The following is a 26,091-nucleotide window of genomic DNA, read 5'->3' on the forward strand; positions in this document are numbered from 1 at the left end:
CCGTGCCGGCAACCAACTGAGCTCCCCAAGCACGACTCACGATCCGTCCTCCCAGCTTCAATTCAGGCAGGTCCGCAGAAGAGCTTCTGTGAAGTTTGGAAGGTAGGTGGCAGAACTGAAGCTGTGAGCATGAATGGTGAGCCGTGCTTGGGTAGCTCAGTTGGTAGAGCACTTGCCCGCGAAAAGCAAAGGTCCCGAGTTCGAGTCTCGGTCCGGAACACAGTTTTAATCTGGCAGGAAGTTTCATTTCTCGCAAAGTTAATCTCAGCTATACCTATGCTTATACTATCTCCGAAGAAGCGTGAAATAAACAGGCTATTGAGCAATGACAAGTTTGCATGTTTGGTATCTAGAGTTGATTATAACAAAAACGATCGTTCCAAGCATGGTCATGCACGTTGAATGCTTCTAACAAGGGGAGGCCACGACGTTTGGAACGCGGATTTACTGCGAACTTCGTACACTCGTAGCACTCCATGAGGACAACAACATGTGTAAGTAGTAGCGCGTACCTCTCAAGCGCTGTTGAGAAAATCACAAGATATTTTCGGTCGTCAAATATATACCTGTGCGTGGCCATTTTTGCCACGAAGCGCCGGCAGCCGAGTGGTTAGCGTTCAAGCTCCGTAATCGCTGGATCGAGTCCCGTTCGTCAGTTTTTTTTTCAACACAGTCATTTTCTTTACTATTTATATTACAACTGATATAATGGGAAAAACACGTGCAATCTGATGAACTTTTATTAAATTTACAATGTTATTTGGCAGTCTACAAATTTTTATTATAACAAATAATATAATATTCATAACTATCGACTAGTAAAAGACCAAACGCATTAAGTGATGCTGAAAATGTATGCTTGTCCGTGATTTGAGAAATCCCTTATACCTGGAAGGAGCCCGAAACTACTTGTTACCTCCAAGTTTTGACCGCCACAGCCGTCTTTCGAATGATGTACAATTAATCGTCGCTTTCGGCATTACGAGTACAAGTTGCAGGATGGTATTTTTCGTAAAAACATGGAAAAAATAAAAGTTAAACGGCACCAGCTGCATTGAATAAATGCTATGTTTCCGCATACGCAAGGTCTTTTGAGGTTTTCCGTGGAAAAACAAACCTTGTTAAAATTTTCAAAAACCTCCATTTCAGACGACAATTTGGAAGCAAACCATGCATAACGCAGCTTTTCCTTAAATATCGGTGCTGATAATTGGTCATGCAGTATCGACTGTATTTTAATAGCGTCTTCACGAGAAGCAATTTCTCGTTCTCTTTAGATTAAATACGCACAATTTTGAAGACAAGGACAAACATACATTTTCAGTATCTCTTTATGCGTTTGGTCGTTTATAAGTCGATAGCTATGAATATTATATTATTTGTGATAATAAAAATTTGTAGACTGCCAAATAACATTGTAAATTTAATAAAAGTTCATCCGATTACACGTATTTTTCCCATTATATCAATTGTCATATAAATAGTTAAGAAAATAACTGTGTTGAAAATAAAAAAAACTATAGGTTTGTTTATAAATAAATCAATCTTCTGATACTAGTCACGATTTTTCTTTATTTTACTTTTCGCACGACGCGTTTCGAGAAATAATTCCCATTTTCAAGTGCGTTTTTTGTGTGTACCAAGCCATTTCTTTTGATGTTGTGAGTGTGTGTGAGTCTGCTTCATTTAGTTGACTTTTACTGTAGTACATAAGAAACACGCGATTTTTTAGTTGGGTATCAATTCTTTTTGTGAAGTTAGTGGCTAAAATTTAGAAGAATTTGTACTTACAGTTTTCTAATGGTCCATTTGTGCAGAGTCTAACACACACTTAACATTACACACAACTTATTGTACACTTTACACATCGAAAATGTATTATATAAACAAAACAGTTACAAAGATCTTCTCACAGGTAATCCACAGAGACAACATTATAGGTCTTCCAAAGATTATGATATGCTTTTGTACAGAGGTTATTTATCTTAACAATTTGGCTCATAAATTACTTAATTTTGATTTTACAATTGTGCTTATTTCTATGTTTTACTATTTTTATTTAAGTTGTTGTTGTTGTTATGGTCTTCAGTCCTGAGACTGGTTTGATGCAGCTCTCCATGCTACTCTATCCTGTGCAAGCTTCTTCATCTCCCAGTACCTACTGCAACCTACATCCTTCTGAATCTGCTTAGTGTATTCATCTCTTGGTCTCCCTCTAAGATTTTTACCCTCCACGATGCCCTCCAATGCTAAATTTGTGATCCCTTGATGCCTCAAAACATGTCCTACCAATCGATCCCTTCTTCTAGTCAAGTTGTGCCACAAACTTCTCTTCTCCCCAATCCTATTCAATACCTCCTCATTAGTTACGTGATCTACCCACCTTATCTTCAGCATTCTTCTGTAGCACCACATTTCGAAAGCTTCTATTCTTTTCTTGTCCAAACTAGTTATCGTCCACGTCTCACTTCCATACATGGCTACACCCCATACAAATACTTTCAGAAACGACTTCCTGACACCTAAATCTATACTCGATGTTAACAAATTTCTCTTCTTGAGAAACGAGTTCCTTGCCATTGCCAGTCTACATTTTATATCCTCTCTACTTCGACCATCATCGGTTATTTTACTCCCTAAATAGCAAAACTCCTTTACTACTTTAAGTGTCTCATTTCCTAATCTAATTCCCTCAGCATCACCCGACTTAATTTGACTACATTCCATTATCCTCGTTTTGCTTTTGTTGATGTTCATCTTATATCCTCCTTTCAAGACACTGTCCATTCCGTTCAACTGCTCTTCCAAGTCCTTTGCTGTCTCTGACAGAATTACAATGTCATCGGCGAACCTCAAAGTTTTTACTGCTTCTCCATGAATTTTAATACCTACTCCGAATTTTTCTTTTGTTTCCTTTACTGCTTGCTCAATATACAGATTGAATAACATCGGGGAGAGGCTACAACCCTGTCTCACTCCTTTCCCAACCACTGCTTCCCTTTCATGTCCCTCGACTCTTATAACTGCCATCTGGTTTCTGTACAAATTGTAAATAGCCTTTTATCACTGCCACCTTTAGAATTTGAAAGAGAGTATTCCAGTCAACATTGTCAAAAGCTTTCTCTAAGTCTACAAATGCTAGAAACGTAGGTTTGCCTTTCCTTAATCTTTCTTCTAAGGTAAGTCGTAAGGTCAGTATTGCCTCACGTGTTCCAGTATTTCTACGGAATCCAAACTGATCTTCCCCGAGGCCGGCTTCTACTAGTTTTTCCATTCGTCTGTAAAGAATTCGTGTTAGTATTTTGCAGCTGTGGCTTATTAAACTGATTGTCCGGTAATTTTCACATCTGTCAACACCTGCTTTCTTTGGGATTGGAATTATTATATTCTTCTTGAAGTCTGAGGGTATTTCGCCTGTCTCATACATCTTGCTCACCAGATGGTAGAGTTTTGTCATGACTGGCTCTCCCGAGGCCATCAGTAGTTCTAATGGAATGTTGTCTACTCCCGGGGCCTTGTTTCGACTCAGGTCTTTCAGCGCTCTGTCAAACTCTTCACGCAGTATCTTATCTCCCATTTCGTCTTCATCTACATCCTATATTATCGAAACATCTGAAGAAATTCACTGATTCACTTTCAAGTTTTTCATTACAGAAAATATGAAGATAAAATATTAAATGAAAATCTTGAAAGTGAATCAGTGAATTTCTTCAGATGTTTCGATAATATACTTAAATAAAAATAGTAAAATTTAGAAATAAACACAATTGTAAAATCAATGTAGTAATTAATGAGCCAAATTGTTAAGATTAATAACCTCTGTACTAAAGCATATCATAATCTGTGGAAGACCTATAATGTTATCTTTGGGGACTACTTGTAGGAAGATATTTGTAACTGTTTTGTTTATATAAGATATTTTCAGATGTGTAAAGTGTACAAAAAGTTGTGTGTGATGTTAAGTGTGTGTGAGACTCTGCACAATTGGACCATTAGAAAACTGTAAGTACAAATTCCTCTAAATTTTAGCCACTAACTTCACAAAAAGAATTGATACCCAACTAAAAAATCGCGTGTTTCTTATGTATTACAGTAAAAGTCAACTAAATGAAGCAGACTCACACACATTGACAACATCAAAAGAAATGGCTTAATACACACAAAAAACGCACTTGAAAATGGGAATTATTTCTCGAAACGCGTCGTGCAAAAAGTAAAATAAAGAAAAATCGTGACTGGTAGCAGAAGATTTATTTATTTATAAATAAACCTATTGTTTCTACAGTCGCAGGCTTTCAAAAACCATTAATAATGGATCAAATCAGAAAAAAAACTGACGAACGGGACTCGATCCAGCGATTACAGGGCCTGAACGCTTACCACACGGATGCCGCTGCTTCATGGTAAAAATGGCCACGCACAAAAATTATCTTGCGATTTTCTCAGTAACGCTTGAGAAGTACGTGTTACTGCTTACACATGTTGTTGTCCTCATGGAGTGCTACGAGTGTACGAAGTTCGCAGTAAATCCACGTTCCAAACGTCGTGGCCTCCGCTTGTAAGTACTGTCCAAAAACACTATTTCTTACACAATAATGTGATTCCTTTTGTTGTTTACATAGTATCAGTACGCAAGAACGCCTCGGCAGACTTTCCTCAACCCTTTCTATCATTGTAGCCCACAGAAAATGTGTAACACGCTCAGAAGTAGTTGGACATATTACAATAATAAAGAGTTGTTGAGTGCGTGTTATGATCGCCACGTCACCCATAATACAATGTTGTTCTTTGTAAGCAATATTCTGCTCGCGAATAAACACAAACATCTGTTAAAGATGTTCTGCGATATTTCGTGTAGATAACTTCAGGACAAACTAACAAGGGTCTGAGTGAGAATGTTATCATAATGGTATTATAATCTTTAATGACTGCGTGATATCGGCTTGTTAAATTGTTGCTGTGTGTTGGCCTCTAAAAGTACATTTACCAGACAAAGCAAAGAATTGTGCGATATATAAAACGTAATAGTAATAAATGTAGCACACACATGTAATCAGTATGGCGTTACTAACTACAAAGTTGATCTGATTAAAAATTATTTCATTATCTTAAATGTAAAGCAAGGTATGTTAACATTAAATGATAAGAAAAACATAATAATGAGATAAGATACCTTAGCGCCATGTTTTCGACAGTCAAATTAACGTATTCACCATCCTGAGACGAGTTTAATGAGCACAATGAGCTGATTTCTGTGGTTTCCGTGCCGGAAGGCGCTGCAAAGAATTAAGCGAAACATATAAAAAGAATTATTACAAGGGACCATATTCTACGTCAGAACTGATAATAGAATTAGAAACAGCCTTTAATGATTGCATTTTTTTCGTGAGATTATAAATTGTGCGGATATTATCTTATTTGTAAGTAAAAATTTCAGAACATTTAGAGGAAAGTGAAAGTAGAGGTGAACGAATTTACCTTCTTTCTTCATTAGTATGTCATGTCTAGGAACAACTAAACGGTCCATGTTGACCTCAGAATCAAGAATGTCCTTCCCTTCATCACCCAGTCTCCGCACAAGCATCTGAAATTGAAAAGAAACTTTTAATGTAGCTCTTAATTATAGTTTTTGCAGACGTATTCACCGTATGAAGGAAGAATACAGCTGGCCTAAGGTACTCTTTGGGCGGTTTTGTGACAATGGCCTTTTTCTTGAAAATGCTTCAGGAATATCTATGCTGTAAAACAAAAAACTCTTTAGCTATCATTATCCTTATACTCGACTACATGCACCAAAATAATAAGATAAGATTGGTGGCATCTGAGGCTTTCAAATTGCTTGCTGGTCTTAAGTGAAAATAATCCTCAAGCATCCATCAAACATAAGTTATTGTTCCCGGGTGGATAAGGACTTCATTGGTTCTAAGTACATGCAACAACAACTAAATTGACTCTCATCTAATTTTGCTTGGTGCTACAATTTTTAGGTTACGTGGGCAAGATTAAACTTGACATGTTATACCAGGAGCGTAGTCCCTCTCAAGGAACAGTATGAAGTTCTAGATAGAATAAATGTAGTTGATTTCTTTGTTTTTCTTGCTAAAGATAATTCGAAGGTATTTCGCAGTTTTGTGGGACCCGACGCCACATTTGCCGGTGCCCCGGTGGCTTAGTGTGCACCGCGAGGGGTAGCCGTGCGGTCTAGGGCGTCTTGTCACGGTCCACGCGGCTCCACCCCCGCCGGGGGTTCGAGTCCTCCCTCGGGCATGGGTGTTTGTTGTCCATAGCGTAAGTTTGTTTAAATTAGATTAAGTAGTGTGTAAGCTTAGGGACCGATGGCCTAAGCAGTTTGGTCACATAAGATCTTACCACAAATTAATAAATTTTGCTTAGTGTGCGGGGAATACTAGAGGGTGTCACTTGTACAGAATTAAAATATAGACCCTAATTGTACGGTTGCTCTTGGAGTTTCTGCAGGGGGAGATTCAATGCATCTGATAACTGAAACTTTTCATCCAAGACGAAAGTAGTTACGTAAAGTATGCCGAAATTGTTGCAATCGGATACCTTCGCTATTTCATGCGACTCACGCTTAAAACATTCCACACAAAAACTCCTTAACGTTCTCGTAGACAATTTTCCCTTTACCTAGATAGCGTGAAAAACAATCTTCTCTTTATGGTGCCTCTGTCTCGGACTGGCTCAGGTTTGGCATGGTTACTAACGGATTTGGTATTCTTAAGTTAGGGCTCCCACGCATGAATCGTGGACCTTGCCGTTGGTGGGGAGGCTTGCGTGCCTCAGCGATACAGATAGCCGTACCGTAGGTGCAACCGCAACGGAGGGGTATCTGTTGAGAGGCCAGACAAACGTGTGGTTCCTGAAGAGGGGCAGCAGCCTTTTCAGTAGTTGCAGGGGCAACAGTCTGGATGACTGACTGATCTGGGCTTCTCAAACTAACCAAAACGGCCTTGCTGTGCTGGTACTGCGAACGGCTGGAAGCAAGGGAGAACTAAAGCCGTAATTTTTCCCGAGGGCATGCAGCTTTACTGTATGGTTAAATGATGATGACGTCCTCTTGGGTAAAATATTCCGGAGGTAAAATAGTCCCTCATTCGGATCTCCGGGCGGGGACTACTCAGGAGGATGTTGTTATCAGGAGAAAGAAAAGTGACGTTCTACGGATCGAAGCGTGGACTGTCAGATCCCTTAATCGGGCAGGTAGGTTAGAAAATTTAAAAAGGGAAATGGATAGGTTAAATTTAGATATAGTGGGAATTAGAGAAGTTCGGTGGCAGGAGGAACAAGACTTCTGGTCAGGTGAATAAAGGGTTATAAATACAAAATCAAATAGGGGTAATGCAGGAGTAGGTTTAATAATGACCATGAAAATAGGGATGCGGGTAAGCTACTACAAACAGCATAGTGAACGCATTATTGTGGCCAAGATAGATACGAAGACCACGCCTACCCCAGTAGTACAAGTTTATATGCCAACTAGATCCGCAAATGACCAAGAGATTGATGAAATGTATAATGAGATAAAAGAAATTATTCAGGTAGTGAAGGGAGACGAAAATTTAATAGTCATGGGTGACTGGATATCGATAGTAGGAAAAGGAAGATAAGGAAACGTAGTAGGTGAATATGGATTGGGGGTACGAAATGAAAGAGGAAGCCGTCTGGTAGAATTTTGCACAGAGCATAACTTAATCATAGCTAACACTTGCTTCAAGAATCATGAAAGAAGTTTGTATACATGGAAAAAGCCTGGAGATACTAGAAGGTATCAGATAGATTATATAATGGTAAGACAGAGATTTAGGAACCAGGTTTTAAATTGTAAGACATTTCCAGGGGCAGATGTGGACTCTGACCACAATCTATAGGTTATGACCTGTAGATTAAAACTGAAGAAACTGCAAAAAGGTGGGAATTTAAGGAGATGGGACCTGGATAAACTGAAAGAACCAGAGGTTGTACAGAGTTTCAGGGAGAGCATAAGGGAACAATTGACAGGAATGGGGGAAAGAAATACAGTAGAAGAGGAATGGGTAGCTCTAAGGGATGAAGTAGTCAAGGCAGCAGAGGATCAAGTAGGTAAAAAGACGAGGGCTAATAGAAATCCTTGGGTAACAGAAGAGATATTGAAATTAATTGATGAAAGGAGAAAATATAAAAATGCAGTAAATAAAGCAGGCAAAAAGGAATACAAACGTCTCAAAAATGAGATAGACAGGAAGTGCAAAATAGCTAAGCAGGAATGGCTAGAGGACAAATGTAAGGATGTAGAGGCCCATATCACTAGGACAAGATACACTCCTGGAAATTGAAATAAGAGCACCGTGAATTCATTGTCCCAGGAAGGGGAAACTTTATTGACACATTCCTGGGGTCAGATACATCACATGATCACACTGACAGAACCACAGGCACATAGACACAGGCAACAGAGCATGCACAATGTCGGCACTAGTACAGTGTATATCCACCTTTCGCAGCAATGCAGGCTGCTATTCTCCCATGGAGACGATCGTAGAGATGCTGGACGTAGTCCTGTGGAACGGCTTGCCATGCCATTTCCACCTGGCGCCTCAGTTGGACCAGCGTTCGTGCTGGACGTGCAGACCGCGTGAGACGACGCTTCATCCAGTCCCAAACATGCTCAATGGGGGACAGATCCGGAGATCTTGCTGGCCAGGGTAGTTGACTTACACCTTCTAGAGCACGTTGGGTGGCACGGGATACATGCGGACGTGCATTGTCCTGTTGGAACAGCAAGTTCCCTTGCCGGTCTAGGAATGGCATAACGATGGGTTCGATGACGGTTTGGATGTACCGTGCACTATTCAGTGTCCCCTCGACGATCACCAGTGGTGTACGGCCAGTGTAGGAGATCGCTCCCCACACCATGATGCCGGGTGTTGGCCCTGTGTGCCTCGGTCGTATGCAGTCCTGATTGTGGCGCTCACCTGCACGGCGCCAATCATGCATACGACCATCATTGGCACCAAGGCAGAAGCGACTCTCATCGCTGAAGACGACACGTCTCCATTCGTCCCTCCATTCACGCCTGTCGCGACACCACTGGAGGCGGGCTGCACGATGTTGGGGCGTGAGCGGAAGACGGCCTAACGGTGTGCGGGACCGTAGCCCAGCTTCATGGAGACGGTTGCGAATGGTCCTCGCCGATACCCCAGGAGCAACAGTGTCCCTAATTTGCTGGGAAGTGGCGGTGCGGTCCCCTACGGCACTGCGTAGGATCCTACGGTCTTGGCGTGCATCCGTGCGTCGCTGCGGTCCGGTCCCAGGTCGACGGGCACGTGCACCTTCCGCCGACCACTGGCGACAACATCGATGTACTGTGGAGACCTCACGCCCCACGTGTTGAGCAATTCGGCGGTACGTCCACCCGGCCTCCCGCATGCCCACTATACGCCCTCGCTCAAAGTCCGTCAACTGCACATACGGTTCACGTCCACGCTGTCGCGGCATGCTACCAGTGTTAAAGACTGCGATGGAGCTCCGTATGCCACGGCAAACTGGCTGACACTGACGGCGGCGGTGCACAAATGCTGCGCAGCTAGCGCCATTCGACGGCCAACACCGCGGTTCCTGGTGTGTCCGCTGTGCCGTGCGTGTGATCATTGCTTGTACAGCCCTCTCGCAGTGTCCGGAGCAAGTATGGTGGGTCTGACACACCGGTGTCAATGTGTTCTTTTTTCCATTTCCAGGAGTGTAGATACTGACTACAGGACAATTAAAGAGACCTTTGGAGAAAAGAGAACCACTTGCATGAATATCAAGAGCTCAGATGGAAACCCAGTTCTAAGCAAAGAAGGGAAAGCAGAAAGGTGGAAGGAGTATATAGAGGGTCTATACAAGGGCGATGTACTTGAGGACAATATTATGGAAATGGAAGAGAATGTAGATGAAATAGGAGATATGATATTGCGCGTAGAGTTTGACAGAGCACTGAAAGACATATGTCGACACAAGACCCTGGGAGTAGACAACATTCCATTAGAACTACTGACAGCCTTGCGAGAGCCAGGCCTAACAAAACTCTACAATCTAGTGAGCAAGATGTATGAGACAGGCGAAATACCCTCAGAATTCAAGAAGAATATAATAATTCCAATCCCAAAGAAAGCAGGTGTTGACAGATGTGAAAATTACCGAACTACCAGTGTAATAAGCCACGGCTGCAAAATACTAACGCGAAATCTTTACAGACGAATGGAAAAACTGGTAGAGGCCGACCTCGGGGAAGATCAGTTTGGATTCCGTAGAAATGTTGGAACACGTGAGGCAATACTGACCCTACGACTTATCTTAGAAAATAGATTAAGGAAAGGCAAACCTACGTTTCTAGCATTTGTAGACTTAGAGAAAGCTTTTGACAATGTTGACTGGAATACTCTCTTTCAAATTCTGAAGGTGGCAAGTGTAAAATACAGGGAGCGAAGGGCTGTTTACGATTTGTACAGAAACCAGATGGCGGTTATAAGAGTCGAGGGGCATGAAAGGGAAGCAGTGGTTGGGAAGGGAGAGAGACAAGGTTGTAGCCTATCCCAGATGTTATTCAATCTGTATATTGAGCAAGCAGTAAAGGAAACAAGAGAAAAATTCGGAGTAGGAATTACAATCCATGGAGAAGAAATATAAACTTTGAGGTTCGCCGATGACATTGTAATTCTGTCAGAGACAGGAAAGGACCTGGAAGAGCAGCTGAACGGAATGGACAATGTCTTGAAAGGAGGATATAAGATGAACATCAACAAAAGCAAAACGAGGATAATGGAATGTAGTCGAATTAAATCCGGCGATGCTGCTAGAATTAAATTAGAAAATGAGACCCTTAAAGTAGTAAATGGGTTTTGCTATTTGGGGACCAAAATAACTGATGATGTTCGAAGTAGAGAGGATATAGAATGTAGACTGGCAATGGCAAGGAAATCGTTTCTGAAGAAGAGAAATTTGTTAACATCGAGTATAGATTTAAGTTTCAGGAAGTCGTTTCTGAAAGTATTTGTATGGAATGTAGCAATGTATGGAAGTGTAACGTGGACGATAAATAGTTTAGACAAGAAGAGAATAGAAGCTTTTGAAATGTGGTGCTACAGAAGAATGCTGAAGATTAGATGGGTAGATCACATAACTAATGAGGAGGTATTAAATAGAACTGGAGAGAAGAGAAATTTTGGGCACAACCTGACTTGAAGAAGGGATCGGTTGGTAGGACATGTTCTGAGGCATCAAGGGATCACCAATTTAGTATTGGAGGGCATCGTGGAGGGTAAAAATCGTAGGGGGAGACCAAGAGACGAATACACTAAGCAGATTCAGAAGGATGTAGGTTGCAGTAGGTACTGGGAGATGAAGAAGCTTGCACGGGATAGAGTAGCATGGAGAGCTGCATCAAACCAGTCTCTTGACTGAAGACCACAACAACAAGAAGTTAGGGGTTCCCGGATGTTCTTACTATCGCTACCTCGTTAGCTCCCCCCCCTCCCTCCCCCCCCCCCCCGTCCGTGTGCCACAATTCGCCGCGTGTAGAATTATGTGAAAGTGAGCAAAAGTTTTCCATTTATTTGCGAATCGTATAAATGAGGCGTGATGTGGGTACCAGCCCGGTATTCACCTGGTGGATATGGGAAACCGCCTAAAAACCACCTATAGGCCGGTGGGCACAATGTCCCTCGTCGTTAATCCGTCGTGCGGATTCGATCCCGAGCCGTCGCACTCCCTGTCCCCGAAGGGACACTTTAACACGCACAGCTATTCAGGCGGATATCGTAAAAAAAAAAGCGTCTTACAAAGTTGTCAATACGTTGTCAACCGCAACAACAACGGTCTCTGTCTCAAAAGGAAGAGATATTTTCATACTTCATGTATATAAAGAGGAATTGCTTTTCTTTTTCTTTTAGAAACAGTCTCAAAGCTCCTGTTACCGAACGGGGCGTTTTAGGAGACTTCTAACGAAGTTTGATTACTTTGTGGCACCCAAAAAAAAACCTTTTTGGCTCAATAAGACTTGGTTCAAAACTGGTTCAAATGGCTCTGAGCACTATGGAACTTAGCGTCTGAGGTCATCAGCCGCCTAGAACGTAGAACTACTCAAACCTAACTAACCTAAGAACATCACACACATCCATGCCCGAGGCAGGATTGGAACCTGCGACCGTAGAGGTTGCGCGGTTCCAGACTTTAGCGCGTAGAACCGCTCGGACACTCCGGCCGGCTATAAGACTGATTTACGTGATTGTATTTTATGAACTTCTGACACTGTGAACACTTTATAGAAATTATAAAGTTATAGAGAGAATAAACGTAGTTGAGTTCCTTGTCATTCTTGATAAACATACTTCGAAAGTGTTTCGCAGTTGTGTGGAACCCGGCGCCATATCTGCTGGTGCCTCAGTGGCTTAGTGTGTGGAGAATACATCAGAGCATAAAGTGCAGTATCTGGACGGAGGATGTCAGAGCCAGAGGCAGGTGCTGTGCTAGTTGGAAGTGTTTGTGCAACTGTGGCTAGATAATCACCTTGACGATGAAGTGACTGGTGAAATTAAGATACAAAATATTCAGCGAGTTAAGGCATATCCAGTCGAGAAAGCTGAACTAGGCACATACAAATTCCGGTTGTCATATCAATAAAACTAACAAGGGAACGGTACGAACTTCCTCTCACCGATTCGATTCATATTGACAGGATGTGTAGGGCACGACTACGCATTCAACGAATGTAAACTCTCAACTGCTTTCGAGAAAATCGAGTTTGAAAATTTTACGTGTATTTATACACACATCAAACAATGTTTTGTGTCACCTCGGTTTCGAGGATTCCGGAACCTGTACAGAAAATTGGAACAGAGATCAACATAAACATCATTCCCGCCATTTTTATTGCTCATGAAAACCACACATTGCATGTTGTACCACCATACAGCAAGACGTTCAGAGGTGATGGTCCAGTTTGCTGTTCACACCGGTACCTCTGATACCCAGTAGCACGTCCTCTTGCATTGATTCATGCTTTTATTCGACGTGGCATACTATGCACAAGTTCATCAAGGCACTGTTGGCCCAGATTGTCCCACTCCTCAACGGCGGTTCGGCGTTCATCCGTCAGAGTGGTTGGTGAGTCACGTCGTCCATAAACAGCCCTTTTCAATCTATCTCAGGCATGTTCGATAGGGTTCATGTCTGGAGAACATGCTGGCCACTCTATTCGAGAGATGTCGTTATCCTGAAGGAAGTCATTCACAAGATGTGCACGATGGGGGCGCGAATTGTCGTCCATGAAGACGAATGCCTCGCCAATATGCTGCCGATATGATTGCACTATCGGTCGGAGGATGGCATTCACGTGTCGTACAGCCGTTACGGCGCCTTCCATGACCACCAGCGGCGTACGTCGGCCCCACATAATGCCACCGCAAAACAGCAGGGAACCTCCACCTTGCTGCACTCGCTGGACAGTGTGTCTAAGGCGCTCAGCCTGACCGGGTTGCCTCCATACACGTCTCCGACGATTGTCTCGTTGAAGGCATATGCGACACTCATCGGTGAAGAGAACGTAATGCCAATCCTGAGCGGTCCATTCGGCATGTTGTTGGGCCCATCCGTACCGCGCTGCATGGTGGCGTGGTTGCAAAGATGGACCTCGCCAAGGACGTTGGGAGTGACGTTGCGCATCATGCAGCCTATTGCGCACAGTTTGAGCCGTAACACGACGTCTTGTGGCTGCACGAAAAGCATTATTCATATGGTGGCGTTGCTGTCAATGTTCCTCCGAGCCATAATCCGTAGGTAGCGGTCATCCACTGCAGTAGTAGCCCTTGGGCGGCCTGAGCGAGGCATGTCATTGACAGTTCCTGTCTCTCTGTATATCTTCCGTGTTCGAACAACATCGCTTTGGTTCACTCCGAGACGCCTAGACACTTCCCTTGTTGAGATCCCTTCCTGGCGCAAAGTAAAAATGCGAACACGATCGAACCGCGGTGTTGACCGTCTAGGCATGATTGAACTACAGGCAACACCAGCCGTGTACCTCCTTCCTGGTGGAATGACTGGAACTCCGTCTAATAGGCGCTGCTCATGCATGGTTGTTTACATCTTTGGGAGGGTTTAGTGACGTCACTGAACAGTCAATTGGACTGTGTCTGTGATACAGTATCCACAGTCAACGTCTATCTTCAGCAGTTCTGCGAATCGAGGTGATGGAAAACCTTTTTTGATGTGTGTATATTTTGTATGATCACTAGTACTCGAGAGGTCCGCAACCGAGTGTGTTACGCGGTTAGTTTCAGCAGCGCCAAGCCCATGGATCTAATGTCCATGACTGCAATTGTCCTTTTTTCTTCCCACGTAATTATTATGACTGTGAAAACTGTCTCTATTGAATCATTCATTTATTATTTTCATAATCTTTATCTTCAAAAAAGGAGAAAAAGTTTTCACAATGAGATTGGAAAAAATGGAGACACAGCTTTCAATCAAATTAGTACCGTCATTTTACTTATATTATTTTATCTACATGTGTGGCAAGTATAATGTGTAACCTATGGAGTACTGTACGAATGAGGATGATACTGATCATATAAACATGGGTAGCAATAATTATTGCGACAAACAGCACTCGTAACGAACGCCGAAGCTTTGTACATGTATGGTTTTTCAGTGTGTCTATTGCGAAACAAACTAGGGATACATACGTAAGCGGTTCTCAGTCATCACACAATTTCGCGACGTACCACGGATGTCTGTTATTAGAGTTATGTGGAAATGAAACAAGAAAAGAGTACGGGAAGCGAGATTCAATCCACAGACTTATCCTTGGCTATTAGCGACCATTCGAAGTATATAAACACGGGCAAAATGTTGAAACTTGATTTTCTCGAAACGGCTGAGAGTTGAGACTTGCTATTTACGTATGTCGAAGTTCTAGTCGTACCCTACACAGTCTGTCAATATGAATCAAATCGGTGAGGGAAATTTCTTACGGTCCCCTTGAAAGCTACGAAAAGTGTGGCGACGGGGTTCCAGGACTCAAGTTTCCATTATGCTCGTATAGGCGAACAGCGTCTTTCCCCTGTCGGTACTGTCGCTCAGAGGACAATCATAAGTAAAACCTAGACATTTCTTTCGGAAACGAATTACAGGTCAAGAGACATGGACTCTCCGCTCATGTGTGTAAGCTAAAGTGTTTTAAAAATGTATTTAAAAAATAGGGCACGGTGATAACATGTGCTATAAGGAGCTCTGGAATCATTGTGATACAGTGATACACATACATGATGTCTCATAGACATGTTTGGCTGGTATCTAATTTCCACATACGCTGCCCTTTTCAAGTGACATCAGAACAAAGATACAATAAAAACAATACCGTACGACAGAAAATGGTTCAAATGGCTCTGAGCACTATTGGACTCAACTGCTGAGGTCATAAGTCCCCTAGAACTTAGAACTACTTAAACCTAACTAACCTAAGGACAACACACACAGCCATGCCCGAGGCAGGATTCGAACCTGCGACCGTAGCGATCGCGCGCCTCCAGACTGTAGCGCCTAGAACCGCTCGGCCACTCCGGCCGGCCGTACGACAGAGTTATTCATATTAATAATATATATTTGTAAAATTGTGTGGTCACTGGAGGCGAATTCCATTCAGCGAACAATAATACGAATAGTAATTTTTATTACTCGTATATCATCGCAAGCTAAGGATGTCGATAAAATCAGTAACGCGAGTCCCTCGTCTCGACCAAGGGCGCCGGTAAAGGCTTATCCTTACCGCTGGCCGCACCAACTGTCCGCGAGACAAACTACAGAAGGACAATAAAACAGTCCGCAGTGCGGAGCTAAGGCAGTTCACATCGGGCAATCTTCCGGACTGTAACCAGCCAGCTGCCTTCGGAGAGTATTCCGCCAGACTTTACCACTTTCGCGTCGCATTGTTGCTCCTCCATGGACTTTTATTGCGTATATAGTGCCCACCAAAAGGTTCATAATTCACGAACGTTTGTATATTGTGTGTGTATTGTGTATTAAACCGGGGACCTAGAAACGACGGAGAGGATTCGTCCCGCTGTAGCCCTCAGTGGTTCACAATCCCACAACAGGCCACAGCAGTCCATCCACCTCACCGCCGCCCCATACCGAAACCAGGGTTATTGTGCGGTTCGGCTCCCAGTGGACCTCCCCCCCCCCCCCCCCCCCCCTCCGGAACGTCTCATACCAGACGTACGCGTACGTGGAGACAGTGTTTGCGCAGCAATCGCCAACATAGTGTAACTGAGGTGGAATAAGGGGAACCAGCCCGCATTCGCCGAGGAAGATGGAAAACCACCTGAAAAACCATCCAGAGGCTGGCCGGCACACCGGACGTCGACACTAATCCTCCGGGCGGATTCGTGCCGGGGACCGGTACGCCTTTCCTCTTGGGAAGCAGCGCGTGAGACCGCGCCGCTAGCCGGTCGGGCCAGGAACGTTTACTGGACGATGTAACCTTGCTTGATACACTCTAAATCCTCGCTAACATTGCAGGTGGTGCTGACGAGTAGCGATAGTCTTGAGTACGCGCCTGACCACACTGAAGAATATTTCTCTTCCGAAACTATGGTTCCTGAATTATTTTGTAATGTTTTTCTGGCTTGAAGGATCTATTATTTCGGTTTGCGTGGATATTGTGCCCATAATAAACCAACTGTTTCCAGCTGGATGATGATTGTTTGCTATGGGACACAGTGATTAGTACCATTATCACAGTAATAATAACCCCGGCCGACGTGGCCGAGCGGTTCTAGGCGCTTGAGTCCGGAACCGCGATGCTGCTACTGTAGCAGATTCGAATCCCGCCTCGGGCATGGATGTGTGTGCTGTCCGTAGGTTAGTTCGGTTTAAGCAGTTCTAAGTCTAGGGGACTGATGACCTCAGATGTTAAGTCCCATAGTGCTTAGAGCCATTTGACCCATTTTCAGTAATAATAAACGATAAGTAAGCAGTGAAAAAGAGGCCAACAAATCTACGAAAATTGAAAGAGAGGGAGTCAAGTACGAACGACGGTAACTTAACCCTTCGAGTCTCAGTGGTTTCTGCCTCGTACCACCATTTTACAGACTTTGTTTTGAAGTCCTAGTGCCTTTCGCGTGAAACCACCGATGCTATCACAAGACGGAGACCACAGGCGGTACACTGAAGTATTTCTACGAATGTAGTGCAATGCAGCAGTAGTTTACAACATTCAATTCAACAGTCGGAGCGGAGTGTTTGCTAGGTGACTGTAGGAGATCTGTGTCTGCTAAATATTGTAACAATTTGCATGACGTGTGGTTTTTGCATTGTGATCATATTGATTAGATCACTGACAGTGAAAGTAAGTATACCTTAAGTAACTGTAAGGTAAATCTGAGCTCGTACTACAGTTTTTATAAGTGGTTTTCACAGAAAACCATTGGGGCTGTATGTACTTTTATAATTAACTTTTTAACTGACAAAGTTTTACAGAAGCTTGAAATTTAGCGCTAACTTTAATGCGAGATGCTTTTAATAGTTTCCACAACGAAACTCTGTCTCGAAATCTGGCAATAAACAGAAAGAGACTCTGCTCATATGCGAAATATATCAACTGCAAGAAGCAATCAGTATTTTCACTGCGCGATAACAAATGTGATGTCACTGATGACAGTTCCACTAAAGTAGAGTTACTAAACACGGTTTTCTGAAATTCCTTCACCAAAGTGAAGTAAATACCGCACAACTCTATTCTAGAAAAACTGCAACATGCTAACTTAGAAGTTGATATCCTCGGTGTAGCGAAGCAGCTCAAATCACTTAATAAACGCAGGACCTTCGGTCCACATTGTAAACCAGTCAGGTTCCTTTCAGAATACGCTGATACAATACCTCCATACTTAGCGGTCATATAAAACCACTCGTTCTTCGAAATATCTGTACCTAAGGACTGGAAAGTTGCTTAAGTCACACCAATACCCGAGAAAGGAAATAGAACTAATCTGCTAAATTACAGACCTATATCACTCAACACAAAGTCAAATAGGGGTACTGCAGGAGTAGGTTTAATAATGAATAGGAAAATAGGAATGCGGGTAAGCTACTACAAACAGTATAGTGAACGCATTATTGTGGCCAAGATAGATACGAAGCCCACACCTACTACAATAGTACAAGTTTATATGCCAACTAGCTCTGCAGATGACGAAGAAATTGAAGAAATGTATGATGAAATAAAAGAAATTTTTCAGATAGTGAAGGGAGACGAAAATTTAATAGTCATGGGTGACTGGAATTCGAGTGTAGGAAAAGGGAGAGAAGGGAACGTAGTAGGTGAATATGGATTGGGGCTAAGAAATGAAAGAGGAAGCTGTCTGGTAGAATTTTGCACAGAGCACAACTTAATCATAGCTAACACTTGGTTTAAGAATCATGATAGAAGGCTGTATACATGGAAGAACCCTGGAGATACTAAAAGGTATCAGATATATTATATAATGGTAAGACAGAGATTTAGGAACCAGGTTTTAAATTGTAAGACATTTCCAGGGGCAGATGTGGACTCTGACCACAATCTATTGGTTATGACCTGTAGATTAAAACTGAAGAAACTGCAAAAATGTGGGAATTTAAGGAGATGGGACCTGGATAAACTGACTAAACCAGAGGTTGTACAGAGTTTCAGGGAGAGCATAAGGGAACAATTTACAGGAATGGGGAAAAGAAATACAGTAGAAGAAGAATGGGTAGCTCTAAGGGATGAAGTAGTCAAGGCAGCAGAGGATCAAGTAGGTAAAAAGACGAGGGCTACTAGATATCCTTGGGTAACAGAAGAGATATTGAAATTAATTGATGAAAGGAGAAAATATAAAAATACAGTAAATGAAGCAGGCAAAAAGGAATACAAACGTCTCAAAAATGAGATAGACAGGAAGCGCAAAATAGCTAAGCAGGAATGGCTAGAGGACAAATGTAAGGATGTAGAGGCGCATATCACTAGGGGTAAGATAGATACTGACTACAGGACAATTAAAGAGACCTTTGGAGAAAAGAGAACCACTTGCATGAATATCAAGAGCTCAGATGGAAACCCAGTTCTAAGCAAAGAAGGGAAAGCAGAAAGGTGGAAGGAGTATATAGAGGGTCTATACAAGGGCGACGTACTTGAGGACAATATTATGGAGATGGAAGAGAATGTAGATGAAATGGGAGATAAGATACTGCGTGAAGAGTTTGACAGAGCACTGAAAGACCTGAGTCGAAACAAGGCCCCGGGAGTAGACAACATTCCATTAGAACTACTGATGGCCTTGGGAGAGCCAGTCATGACAAAACTCTACCGTCTGGTGAGCAAGATGTATGAGACTGGCGAAATACCCACAGACTTCAAGAAGAATATAATAATTCCAATACCAAAGAAAGCAGGTGTTGACAGATGTGAAAATTACCGAACTATCAGTTTAATAAGTCACAGCTGCAAAATACTAACGCGAATTCTTTACAGACGAATGGAAAAACTGGTAGAAGCGGACCTCGGGGAAGATCAGTTTGGATTCCGTAGAAATGTTGGAACACGTGAGGCAATACTAACCTTACGACTTATCTTAGAAGAAAGATTAAGAAAAGGCAAACCTACGTTTCTAGCATTTGTAGACTTAGAGAAAGCTTTTGACAACGTTAACTGGAATACTCTCTTTCAAATTCTGAAGGTAGCAGGGGTAAAATACAGGGAGCCAAAGGCTATTTACAATTTGTACAGAAACCAGATGGCAGTTATAAGAGTCGAGGGGCATGAAAGGGAAGCAGTGGTTGGGAAAGGAGTGAGACAGGGTTGTAGCCTCTCCCCGATGTTATTCAATCTGTATATTGAGCAAGCAGTAAAGGAAACAAAAGAAAAATTCGGAGTAGGTATTAAAATTCATGGAGAAGAAGTAAAAACTTTGAGGTTCGCCGATGATATTGTAATTCTGTCAGAGACAGCAAAGGACTTGGAAGAGCAGTTGAACGGAATGGATGGTGTCTTGAAGGGAGGACATAAGATGAACATCAACAAAAGCAAAACGAGGATAATGGAATGTAGTCGAATTAAGTCGGGTGATGTTGAGGGTATTAGATTAGGAAATGAAACACTTAAAGTAGTAAAAGAGTTTTGCTATTTGGGGAGCAAAATAACCGATGATGGTCGAAGTAGGGAGGATATAAAATGTAGACTGGCAATGGCAAGGAAAGCGTTTTTGAAGAAGAGAAATTTGTTAACATCGAGTATAGATTTAAGTGTCAGGAAGTCGTTTCTGAAAGTACACTCCTGGAAATGGAAAAAAGAACACATTGACACCGGTGTGTCAGACCCACCATACTTGCTCCGGACACTGCGAGAGGGCTGTTCAAACAATGATCACACGCACGGCACAGCGGACACACCAGGAACCGCGGTGTTGGCCGTCGAATGGCGCTAGCTGCGCACCATTTGTGCACCGCCGCCGTCAGTGTCAGCCAGTTTGCCGTGGCATACGGAGCTCCATCGCAGTCTTTAACACTGGTAGCATGCCACGACAGCATGGACGTGAACCGTATGTGCAGTTGACGGACTTTGAGCGAGGGCATATAGTGGGCATGCGGGAGGCCGGGTGGACGTACCGCCGAATTGCTCAACACGTGGGGCGTGAGGTCTCCACAGTACATCGATGTTGTCGCCAGTGGTCGGCGGAAGGTGCACGTGCCCGTCGACCTGGGACCGGACCGCAGCGCCGCACGGATGCACGCCAAGACCGTAGGATCCTACGCAGTGCCGTAGGGGACCGCACCGCCACTTCCCAGCAAATTAGGGACACTGTTGCTCCTGGGGTATCGGCGAGGACCATTCGCAACCGTCTCCATGAAGCTGGGCTACGGTCCCGCACACCGTTAGGCCGTCTTCCGCTCACGCCCCAACATCGTGCAGCCCGCCTCCAGTGGTGTCGCGACAGCGTGAATGGAGGGACGAATGGAGACGTGTCATCTTCAGCGATGAGAGTCGCTTCTGCCTTGGTGCCAATGATGGTCGTATGCGTGTTTGGCGCCGTGCAGGTGAGCACCACAATCAGGACTGCATACGACCGAGGCACACAGGGCCAACACCCGGCATCATGGTGTGGGGAGCGATCTCCTACACTGGCCGTACACCACTGGTGATCGTCGAGGGGACACTGAATAGTGCACGGTATATCCAAACCGTCATCGAACCCATCGTTCTACCATTCCTAGACCGGCAAGGGAACTTGCTGTTCCAACAGGACAATGCACGTCCGCATGTATCCCGTGCCACCCAACGTGCTCTAGAAGGTGTAAGTCAACTACCCTGGCCAGCAAGATCTCCGGATCTGTCCCCCATTGAGCATGTTTGGGACTGGATGAAGCGTCCTCTCACGCGGTCTGCACGTCCAGCACGAACGCTGGTCCAGCTGAGGCGCCAGGTGGAAATGGCATGGCAAGCCGTTCCACAGGACTACACCCAGCATCTCTACGATCGTCTCCATATGAGAATAGCAGCCTGCATTGCTGCGAAAGGTGGATATACACTGTACTAGTGCCGACATTGTGCATGCTCTGTTGCCTGTGTCTATGTGCCTGTGGTCCTGTCAGTGTGATCATGTGATGTATCTGATCCCAGGAATGTGTCAATAAAGTTTCCCCTTCCTGGGACAATGAATTCACGGTGTTCTTATTTCAATTTCCAGGAGTGTATTTGTATGGAGTGTAGCCATGTATGGAAGTGAAACATGGACGGTAAATAGTTTGGACAAGAAGAGAATAGATGCTTTCGAAATGTGGTGCTACATTAGAATGCTGAAGATTAGATGGGTAGATCACATAACTAATGAGGAGGTACTGAATAGGATTGGGGAGAAGAGGAGTTTGTGGCACAACTTGACCAGAAGAAGGGATCGGTTGGTAGGACATGTTCTGAGGCATCAAGGGATCACCAATTTAGTATTGGAGGGCATCGTGGAGGGTAAAAATCGTAGGGGGAGACCAAGAGATGAATACACTAAGCAGATTCAGAAGGATGTAGGTTGCAGTAGGTACGGGGAGATGAAGAAGCTTGCACAGGATAGAGTAGCATGGAGAGCTGCATCAAACCAGTCTCAGGACTGAAGACCACAACAACAACAACATCACTAACGTCGATTTGCAGTAGGACTTTGGAACATATACTGTGTTCGAACGTTATGAATTACCTCGAAGAAAACGATTTATTGACAAATAGTCAGCATCGATTCAGAAAATATCCTTCTTGTGGAACGCACCTAACTCTTTATTCTGAGTGCTATCAATGGGGATGTCAAATTTATTCCATATTATTTAGATTTCCAGAAGGCTTTCCACACAGTTCCTCACAAGTGTGTTCTAAAATTGCTTGCCTATGGAGTATCGCCTCAGTTGTGTGATTGGATTCGTGATTTCCCCTAAGAAAGGTCACAGCCCTTAGTAATTGACGAAATGAAATGAAATGATGGTATGGAATTGATTGCCGGGAGTCCCGAGCTGGGGAAATTTGGCCGCCGTGTTGCAAGTCTTTTCAGGTGTCGCCACATTGGGCGGGTGGGGGGGGACTTGTATTAATGATGATGAAATGATGACGAGGACACCCCTCAAGCGGAGGAAATCTCCGACCCGGTCGGGAGTCGAACACGGACCCGCTGCGTGGTAGTCAGGCGCGCTGACCACTCAGCTAAGGAGGCGGACAGCAATTTACCGAAAGTCATCGAGTAAAACAGAAGAAATATCTGACGTTCACCGGCCGGGGTGGCCGAGCGGTTCTAGGCGCCTTGAGTGCTCAGCTGGTAGGAGCATTACTCACGGAAGCCAAGATTCTGGGTTCGACAGTTTTAATATGTCAAAACAGCACACACTATGTCGCAGAGTGAAGGATTCATATAGCATTGAAAGAGGAAGTCTTCATTTCATGAATACAGTTTTGGAATAATTCTCGGAACTCTTAAAAAGAAATATCTATATCGTTTGTCCCTTGGAAAAAGTACCTATAAAAGGCAACGGCTCCCAAGCACTGGCCCCACAAGTGGTGCAGGACAAATGGAATCACAGACTCACGACTGAATCACTATACACTGCTTGTTTCCGTAAGGAAAGGGCGAGTGTCATTTCCTAGACACAAGTAATTTTTCACTTTTACATCATGTTACCGCTTTTCAGCAAATCGTACATTTACTCGCTGAGTAATGCTCATCAGTTTTGCTCCCAGAGAAGAGTTCTCAGAGTCTGAACCAAATGAATGCGCTCAGATATTTCCCCCAGTAGTGGTGTGCACGACGTACTGTATGTAGGGTTGGTGCGAAAGGTCAATGGATTTACTTTACTGGGAAATTTATTCTTAAGTTCAGGGAGTACTAAATATGTTCCATTTCTTTTCCCATTAAGTGGGCTTTTCACGAGTGACTTACGTCACAAGAAGCTATTTCCGAGTCTGAACTAATTTCTTTTTGAAGATAACGACCTCAAAGTGACAGAAAGTAAAAAAAAAAAAAATACGTTTCATATATCTCAACTGACAGTCTGAGGAAGAAAGAATACAACTCTTTAGTATGAAATGGATCGAATACCACGGTGAATTAGTACTTAAATACTGTAGATTATTACGTCTAAAAGTTGATGTGTGATTATAGTATGTCAAGCAAAAATTTGCCGAAGTATTTGTAGAGTCTCATAGTTCAAATGTTATTATTCTTCAAAACAAAATGGATGTGCACCTACCTGCAGCTCTGATTCTCGTTCGAGAAGTTCCTTCCTGTATTTCTGATTTGTTGCTTTTGCTTCCTTTAGTTTCTCCTCAAGCTCAGAAGCGGCAGAATCCCTCCTGTTCTTTGACATAGGGCGCAGTGTAGCGCGTATGCGTTTGTCAATAGACCCCTGAGGATTCCTTTTCAATTCTATAAGCTGAGACATAAGAAAGCTATTAAAATATTAGTTTTAAAACTAACATGATCATTTCGCTGACAGGCGATAATTGATAACAACCTTATCCATTATGTTTGTAATAACCATGATTGTGGTAATGCAGATGAATGTATATATAAATTCCACCGCAGTCAGAAATATCTGCGGTATGATTCAAAATTACGGCAACGACAGACTGCCGTTGACAACACAAGCATTTGTTATCAGTATGGCACGGTAAACTGCTCGACAGAAAAGACAGTTCTAGAATTGGTAGAGCACAACATAGTTGTAAGTAGCAGAAAAACAGTGTCTGAAGATGAATCCACAGGATCAGAAATGTCGGCAATAATTAAAAATCTTTTAAATGGTCTGGAAAACGGTTAAGTATTCCGTGGTGGTCTGTTTGTGACAAATTTAGCAATTCAACTATTTCTTAATCATGTGCGACTAATGTCTTCCGTAAAATACAGTGATGATTTATGCCCTCGAAACTTTTGTATTTGCGTTTGTACTTGAGTCTACGCAAGTTATTGAGGATTTTTTTTCCTTTTCGTTATGTTGAAAATGCTGAAACTCTTTCATTAAAGGTAAGTGTGACATTCACCTTAGCAGAATGGCTTTGTGTATATTTCGATTCGGTACTCTGACAGTTCGACACAGAGCCTCTGGAGGTGGAGTGAGCACCCGTCTCTATTCATTTATTGGTGTTCTGTCCTTGCACAGTCCCACTTCCTTTCATCCATCCAGTATGAATTAGAAAACGAGCAAAAAAGAGCAGTTCAAAACTAGCTCCAGCACATTCAGAGTGTTTGGTAGTCTGGTATGGTTCGATGTTGTGTTACCAATTCAGACTTCTGGGTAGACAATGCTGGGAGCAAAGACGGATGGCGTGGTCGAACCACCGTTTTTGATTGCACTCTGGAGGGCAATTGGTCCTGTTCTCCTCACCTAACGCCTAGTCCAAACATTAGAGACAGAGAGCCGTGTGGGGCATTCGATTTCTGGCGGGTGGACAAGGTAAGGTGTTGAGATCTCTGATAAGCGCTCTCTTAATTTTTTATTCCCGGGTCCGTGGTCGTTATGTAGCATTTTTGTCAGTTTCAAGCTGTAATTGTAGACTTTGATAGAGATCATGTTAGCTTTTTACGACTGAATAGGTTGTAACATTTTTCTTGTGGAAAAACGTGTGAATTTCCGTAATTTTGATTAGTTTCCTCTGTGAATCGCACTTTCCTAGTGTGGCCTTCAGTCAACCACGTGGTCCTTACTCTGTCTACTACCACTGTAGAAGGATTATAAGATGATTGCGTGTGTTATAATAAGCACGTTGATAACAATTAGCGTGTGAAATTTCGTAATTTTAAGAAGTTTTCTTTGTCAATGGTATTTTTGGTATTGTGGCTTTCAGCCCCTTATTATGATAGAATCGCAATAAAATGATGGTCTGTGTTGTAATAAGGACAGTGATATACAACTGGGATGTGAAATGTGAATAGTTTTCTTTGTGAATACAGGGTGGCGCACGAAATGTGTTACCATTTTGTTTTTGAATATAAACTTTATTGTCAATACAATCTGAAAGGAACATATACTACAATGAAGAGCCGTCTATGGAGATTCGTTCTAACTCAGCACATGCTCAATATGTCCACAATTTCGTTTCCTAACTTCCTTCAAAGGAACGCTGAAGTTAGTGATTACCCTACGGCACAGGTCTTCCGTAATTTCACTGCAAGCTTGAAGAATAAGTCCTCTGAGCTCCATTAAATTCCACAGCTTTTTGCTACTGTCTTGCCCTTCAACACGCAGTGGTTCATGCAAGATGGAGCAAGGCCACATACTGCAACAAACACTGTGTTGGAGTTTTTACACGAGCATTTCGACATGCGGATCCTTTCACTCAGGTTTCCAGGTCGCTTCAATGACGGACAAAATGCCCCCCTCCCATCGTCCAGAGCTCAATTCACGTGACTTTTTTCTTTGGGGGTACCTAAAGGAAAAATTTTTCCCGAAGCGTCCACGTGATTTAATGGAGCTCAGAAGACTTATTCTTCGAGCGTGCAGTGAAATTACGGTAGACATGTGCCGTAGGGTAATCACTAACTTCAGTGTTCGTTTGAAGGAAGTTAGGAA

The 26,091-nt window shown here is 43.2% G+C and overlaps 1 protein-coding gene across 1 annotated transcript in view; it reads right to left on the reverse strand.

Moving 5' to 3' along the window:
• The window catches only part of LOC126249461 (gamma-aminobutyric acid type B receptor subunit 2), a 370,961-nt gene that overhangs the window by 153,267 nt on the left and 191,603 nt on the right, over nt 1-26,091 (reverse strand). Inside the window, exons 11-13 of the mRNA XM_049951115.1 lie at nt 23,773-23,955; nt 5,479-5,584; nt 5,174-5,276 (exon numbers count right to left, since the gene is read on the reverse strand). Of these exons, the coding sequence (XP_049807072.1) occupies nt 5,174-5,276; nt 5,479-5,584; nt 23,773-23,955 (392 nt within the window). The remainder of the gene's footprint in view (nt 1-5,173; nt 5,277-5,478; nt 5,585-23,772; nt 23,956-26,091) is intronic.

The sequence above is a fragment of the Schistocerca nitens genome, chromosome 3 (assembly GCF_023898315.1).
Source record: "Schistocerca nitens isolate TAMUIC-IGC-003100 chromosome 3, iqSchNite1.1, whole genome shotgun sequence".
Classification (NCBI taxonomy): Eukaryota; Metazoa; Arthropoda; class Insecta; order Orthoptera; family Acrididae; genus Schistocerca; species Schistocerca nitens.